General features: G+C 41.0%; 1 protein-coding gene across 1 annotated transcript in view; it reads right to left on the reverse strand.

The window, feature by feature from the left end:
- The window catches only part of LOC118756475, a 30,374-nt gene extending 23,327 nt beyond the window's left edge, over nucleotides 1-7,047 (reverse strand). The window contains exon 1 of the mRNA XM_036491240.1: nucleotides 4,147-7,047. Within this exon, the coding sequence (XP_036347133.1) occupies nucleotides 4,147-7,047 (2,901 nt within the window). The remainder of the gene's footprint in view (nucleotides 1-4,146) is intronic.
- Between the last annotated feature and the right edge of the window lie 529 nt (nucleotides 7,048-7,576).

Genomic DNA, 7,576 nt, shown 5'->3' on the forward strand with positions numbered 1-7,576 from the left:
TTGAAAACAGTTCACATGTATAAATTAAAAGATATAACTTAATAGGTTACAGCGCTAAACTAAAGGAAAAGTTAGAAAAAATAGCAATGCGGTGTGAAGGAAATAAAAGACCATAAAATGTTTCTTTGTTTCGTTAATTCTCTGAACCTTTTAAGATATGACACTCCATTGTTTGCAGTAGTTTGCAAATATACACTAATTGTTCTAAAATCGCAAACATTTTCGTGGGATGTTTTTCTTTGATTTCGAATTGAAAATACATTACGATCATATTGTACCGAAATAAGTGCGGTATCCCTGCATTTTTTAAAAGCCATAAAGAAGCATAAACTGTTTGAAAAAATGAAAGGGAGAAGTATACATGCCTTCTATAATTTTGACTTATATATATAATTGGCAAGCCTTTGTGTAAAAAACAAAAAATACACATTTTCATTTCTTTGCCAGCTGGGAAAATATAGGCTTATTTTTACTTAAATGTGATATAAAGCTCATTAAAATGTTCTGTAATGTCTTGTTTCTAAGTTTGTTATCATAGTGCTTTGTATTTTGATTGTCCACTATACGTGAGTTGCTTCTATTGAAAAAGTTCTAGTACAAAGAATTTCTTTCTATCTGGAGGATCGCTTGCTTTAAATTGGGACCTTTCGCTATTAAAATCATTTACATTGGTATTTTGACCCTCATATAGTTCATCGTTTTTCCGATTGTCATCATAAGTCGGACCATACAAGTGTCTTCGATTTCTCTCTATCTTATTTCCACTAGACAACTCCACCTCATACGATCTAGGTCTGTCGCAGATCTTAGTTATTCTAGCAGGAACTAACGGTTTATTCAAGTCTTTCCTTACGTAAACTTTATCATTTATATTCAAAGGTCTTAAATTGTGGGCACTTCTATAATAATAGTATTTTTGCCTAAGTTGTTTACTAATTAATTTCTCTTTCAACTCTCTATTCTCTCTTTCTCTTTCATAATTTATTTTATTAGGTAAAATTCCTCTGATTTTCCTACCGAACATGATTTCATTGGGAGACTTTAATCCCTCGCCTATCGGTGTATTTCTGTATTCTAACATTTCCAGATTTGGATCTTTACCTCGTCATCCAGTTTGTTAAACATTCTTTTGATGGTGCCTATGTGCCTTTCAACCATTCCGTTCGATTGAGAATACTTTGCACTGGACGTTTTCCAGGTGAAGTTCCAATCTTTGGCAAACATGTCTCGCAATTTAGCAACTTCTACATACTTGCTGAAATAATCCACTATTAGCAGAAATTCTGAACCATGATAGTAAAATAAGTCTACACCTAACGTTTGCCATGGTCCATCCGGGACCTCCCTATTTATTAGAGTCTCTTTAACGTTAGCTTTTCTATATTTAATGCAAATTGCGCAATTATCTACCATGTCTTCGATTTCGTTGCTCATGAAAGGCCAAAACAAAATTTCTCGAGCTCGATTTTTACATTTTTCTTTTCCAAGATGATTAAAATGTATTAATTTTAACATTTCTTTTCTTAGATTTTTAGGGACTACTATTCTGCTACTGAAGGATTGTGAGGATTTTCACAACCGCAAAATATATTAAAAATATTTACCAAAATGCTAGTTGCAAACTTTAAATAAAAGGCAAACGATGCGCTCTGATTGACTTCCAAAACGAGTGTGTTTATTCAATTTGTTTTAGTTACAATAAATGCCCTTTCTCCGCCTTACAGCGAGTGTGCTTACTTCTATATGAATATGAATGTGCTATGTACATACAATGCTCAACTTAACGAAAAATGATGTATGTATACGGAATAAGAGTACAAACTCTGAGAATACACAAATGAGTAGCTCTTCAATACTTATGACATGTCAAATATGTTAAACAGGTGTTCTCAACTGTGACCAAACATCCCGGTCCCATTGAAAGGACTTTCAAGCAGGCAGTATTGCGAGTTTATGAATGGGTCGCCTGATGATTCCTTTCGCTGTGCGGACGTCTACTACTCTTATGCGCCTATCACTACCAGCAATGCAGTTAACCACTCTGCCTAATTGCCAGCGCATCGGGGGAACGTTATCTTCATGTATTATGACCATGGTATCATTCGCTACGTTTGGACGCTCAGTTGACCATTTGTTTCTCATCTGTAGTTCATTTATATAGTCGCGCGACCACCGCGACCAAAATGCTTGCTTGACGCTGCTAATTCGAGTCCATCGTTCATGGTGATCGATGTTAGCTGAGACTGTGCGCTCTGGAAGGGCCTTAAGGGCGCTCCCAATTATGAAGTGGCCTGGTGTTAATGCTTCGTAATCGCTGGGGTCATTCGAAAGCGGTGCTATCGGGCGAGAGTTTAAAATTGCTTCTATTTCGACCATGCTTGTAGACAATTCCTCAAACGTCATTCTTGTATCCCAGAGGCTACGATTAAGGTGACCCTTGGCTGATTTGACAGCAGCTTCCCATATCCCGCCAAAGTGAGGTGCTCTAGGGGGAATAAATTTAAAATTAATAAACTCGTTGGCACAATATTTAATGATGGATTCTTGATGCTCCTGTTTAAACAGAAACGCTTTCAAATCTTTGAGTTTATTGCACGCGCCAACAAAATTGGTAGCGTTGTCGCAAAAGATATCGGAGGGTAAGCCCCGTCGTCCGATCATGCGTTTCAGTGACGCTAGAAAGGCATCCGTGGAGAGGTCGACCTCAATGTGTACCGCCTTTGATGCCAAACACACGAAAATGGCTATGTAAGCCTTATGGGGCGCCTTTCCTCTGATGCGGAGATATATATTGACAGGACCGCAAAAATCGACGCCGCAGCGTGCGAATGGCCGAGACGGTGTCAAACGCTCAACCGGCAGGTTTCCCATTAGTTGTTGTAGCAACTTTGGTCTATACCTGACGCAGTGGATGCAGTTTTTGACGACGCGTCTAGATACTTCACGCGCGTTCACTATCCAAAATTTAAGACGAATTAAACCTATTAACGCCTTAGGTCCTGCGTGGTAGTTGCTGACATGCAAATGATGAACGTAGCGAGCGACGAATTGACATTTTGCTGGCAGCAAAATTGGGTGCTTTTGAGCATCAGGAAGATCCGCTAACTCTAAGCGCCCGCCAACTTTTAGTAGTTCGAATCCTTCAACGGATTCGATGAACGGGTTAAGATACCGCAATGTTCCACTTGCCATCGCCTCTTTTCTCAGCAGGCGGAGTTCCTCAGCGAAGTACTGCTGTTGTATATTCCATACAATACACAGCAAGGCGTGATGCATCTCCTGCGATGAAAGTGGTCCGTCCTGGCAGTTCTCGGTTACGTTTCTTTGCAGCTTGCTATAAAAACGGAATAATTGAGCAACTAATCGAATACTACGAATATATGAACTAATGTTGTCAATAGTTTCCAGAATGTAATTCGACGCTAATATTATAGTGAACACTGCCTTGCGTTTCTCCCTTTCTACGACTTCCATGTCAACGTTATTGCAGTTGTTATCAGGCCATTTGTGTGCATTATCATACAAGAACGACGGACCAGTGAACCAATTCGATTTCAAGAGTTCTTCTATAGTGCTGCCTCTTGAAACAATATCGGCTGGATTACTTTGAGTCGGGACGTGTCTCCAATTTACGTCAGCAGTTAGATCCTGAATTTCGGACACTCTATTTCCGACGAACGTAGAAAGCGTAGCGGAGTGCATTTTAAGCCAATGCAGAACTATCTCCGAATCTGTCCATAGATACGTGTCAAGTTTGTGATTAGAAAAAATTGGTTTAATTTTTGAAAAAAGTCGTGCAAGCAGCAAAGCGCCACAGAGCTCTAACTTCGGCAACGTGTGTTTTTTAATAGGCGCGACTCTCGACTTAGCTATAAGAAGATGTACGAATATGTTGTCTTTACTGTCTACTACGCGCGTATAAATTGCGCAGCCATACGCACGAATTGACGAGTCGCAGAATCCGTGAAGCTGAAGCGATTGAATGTTTCTTCCTAAACAGTATCTTGGAACTTTGATTAAATTAAGATTCGACATGTCGTTGAGAAACTTGGACCAAGCCATATGAATGCTTTGACTGACAGACTCGTCCCATTCGAGTTTGAGCAGCCATAGTTCCTGAATGATGAGTTTTGCAGTGATACTCACCGGAGCTAGAAGACCAAGAGGATCGAAAAGGGTAGATGCAATAGATAAAATATATCGCTTTGTGATTCGGCTATTGCTACGCTGCTTCGGTTCAAATGTGAAAAGGAAAGAGTCACAATTCTGATTCCATTTAATACCGAGTGTGCTTGTGATGGAATCGTCCAGTTTCAAATCCTTCACAGTTCCTACAACTTTGAGCTCCGGATGGTTTGAGTGCCACTTCGCAAGCTCAAACCCACCCAATTTCAGCAATTCGCTTACCTCATGTTTGATTCGAAAAAGTTCAGCGACTGAATCGGCACCACATAAAAGATCGTCTACATAAAACGATGATTTGATGACGTTTGACCCTATTTTGAATTGTGATGCGTACTGATCAGCTAAATAGAATAGGCTTCGTATTGCGAGGTATGGTGCGGCGGCCATTCCATAAGTAACCGTATTTAATTGGTACGTACTAATCTTATCTGTAGACGATTTTCTCCAAAGAATATATTGGAACTTGCGATGTTCTGGGCTTATGATCACCTGTCTGTACATTTTTACAATGTCAGCGGTTAATGCGAAACGATGTAGTCGAAAACTTAAAAGGAGCATTACTAACTCTCTTTGTAGTGTTGGCCCGATCATTTGTATATCGTTGAGTGATCTTTGCGAAGTGGTGCGGCAGGACGCGTCAAAGACAACCCTCAATTTCGTCGAAGTGCTTGATGGCTTTAAGACGCAGTGATGTGGTATAAAGTAGTGAGGTTCATTAAGATTTGGCTCCTCAACAATACTCATATGTCCCAAGTTTTCGTATTCCTCCATAAAGGCAGCGTACTGTTTTCCGAGTTCTGGAGACTGCCACAAGCGGCGCTCTTGTGACATAAAACGACGCAGAGCAGTCGTATACGAAGCACCCAAGCAACAGGGGTCATCTTTAAATGGAAGTTTGACAATTATTCTTCCGGTCTGGCTTCGTGAAACCGTGTTCGTGTACAGGCGTTCACAACTGTGTTCCTCACGAGTCCACATGTCTCCAACGGACGTGACTTCCTCGAGCCTCCAGAGTTGTTCCAGTTTTTTATCTAGTTCATCATTACAAGCTACCATACATAATGATCTAATGTTGTTGCTATTTGACTGGTAGCGACCTGAGACAACCCATCCCAACAACGTCTTTTGCAAAACTGGTAAATTATCGCCAAGCTTAATCTGGCCGACCGATAATAAACTGAAAAAGGTTTCGGTGCCTAGAAGAAGATCAATTCGTGTGGACTTATAAAACTGTTCATCAGCAAGTTCTATATTTGATGGTATATTCCAAGCTGAAATATCGATCTCCAATCCCGATTCGTAAGCAATGTTTGATGTCACGCAAAATGCTAGAGGCAATTCGACACCGGTTGTTCGGGATTTGATACATGTAGTAGTTTTGTACTTGATGTTGGTTGATGTCTGCCCAATACTGCAGATTTCAATATTGTGTTTGCTTCTGGGTAGCAAAAGCCTTTGGGAAAATTCGTCGGTAATGAAATTAGCTTGTGAACAAGAGTCCAGCAATGCTCTGCCCTGTCTATAGATGCCTGAAGCGTCACGAACTAGGACAATGGCAGTAGCCAGAATTACTTGATCGAACGAAGAGTGTTTTAAGTGAGTGTGAGTGGTAGCACGACTTGAGGTCGCAGACAAACCTGGTGTTGATAGCGGTTGAGGTGACTGATTCAAAGAGTTGGAAGATTCTGGCGAACTCGATGTAGCACGGTGAAGTAGGCTGTGATGTTGTCGCGAACAAATTTTGCACCTTTGCAATGATGGACAACTTGACAACTGATGGCCTCTAGTGAGACAATTAATACAGAGCCCTATTCGTTTTACTTGCTCAAAGCGCTGTATGACGGTCAAAGATTTGAAGCGATCACAATTAAAAATCTTATGGCTCCCGCTTGAACAGACCGCGCATGGCGAATTAGAAAGCGCAAATGTATGACTCTTCTGTTGTTTGTGTCCTCTCGAGCCCTTACTATTTGTCGGAGTTAGCGGAGCGGAAGCGCTATTGCCAGTAAGTGACTCGAGGTATTGGCAATGTCTTTCCAGAACATCGGTGCAGTTTTCCCAAGAAGGTAACCTTTTAAAGTCCAATGATTGTTTCCATTTCTTTTTTGTGTCATCGTCAGCCTTATGTATAACCAAATATATTAGCATGGCTTGGGCAATTTCACCTTCGGTACCCAAGGAACGTAAAGAACCGAAAATTGCAGAGGCGTTGTCAATGAGACTTCGTAATTCAACACAATTGGATTTTGAAACCGAAGGAAGCTCGAACAACGACGAGATGTTTTCCAAAAAAATTAGTGTTGGATTGTCGAAACGAGCTCTAAGTCTTTCCAACGCTTTAGAATAATTTTCATTCGTGACTTGAAACGCATTAACTGCTTCCAAAGCTTGGCCATGTAAGCAATTGCGCAAGTGGTTGAATTTCTCAATGTTGGAAAGACTTAGTTCGCGATCAATAATTTGCTTGAACGACGTGATGAAATTCCTGTATTCGGAATACTTTCCAGAAAAAGAGGGTAATTTCAACTGCGGCAATTTTGAGCTCGCTTGCACTATGCAAGTGGAATCTAAAAGTGTTGCGTTATGGTCCTCCCCCAATTGCGTCTGAATACTCAATTTCGTCGTTACATAGAGATCTTCTAAATCCCCGCGGGCGTTGTCTTCTGGATCTAATTCTTCAATTTCTGATTGTATCGACAGTATTTGCTTAAAGTAGGATTCGAGAATCCCAAGTCGACACTTGTACTCCGCTGGCGACAGCGCCTGTCCCCCTGGTTTCAAACTATCGTTGACAATATTCTTAATACGTGTTATATTTTTTTTAGTACTAGCTCGAGATTGTTTCAATTTTTCCAGAGACATGGTGGAATAAGCTTAAAATTAAATGACTTACTATACAATGGTTGGTGAAACAATAAAGTCAGTCGTATCAATGATGAACGTTTTCAACAAATTTAACGCAGCGTATAAAGGTGGCGGCAATCAGCAGCAATCGGCGCAAATTGTGATGCAGATAGAGCGGTGCAAGTACTCGCTGTACACCAAGTCCAAATGATTCGATGTTGTGTGCGCAACAATCTGCACGTTGGGTTGTGCGATGAGCTGAGCAGTCGATGGAATATAAGCAGGTAGTGTAGTTACGCTGCGATGTGTTCTATTTGATGCGACGCAACAATGACCGCAGCGACAGCCGGCAAACCTCCTTTGGCGTACGTTGGGCAGTGCCGAGTAGTCAGGCCGCGCAAAATAGCGAATGCGAAAGTGACACTATTAGTGGGCGACAGCTATTAGATAAGTAGCAGCAGCCCCTTAATGCATTAGCCGCAGCGAAGAAACGATGTGCGTAGACGTAGGGCAACCAAATAGCGCCTACGAATTAAACTGTGTAAAC

Source organism: Rhagoletis pomonella, unplaced genomic scaffold (assembly GCF_013731165.1).
Source record: "Rhagoletis pomonella isolate Grant_MI unplaced genomic scaffold, Rhpom_1.0 Rhpom_scaffold_00002, whole genome shotgun sequence".
Lineage (NCBI taxonomy): Eukaryota > Metazoa > Arthropoda > Insecta > Diptera > Tephritidae > Rhagoletis > Rhagoletis pomonella.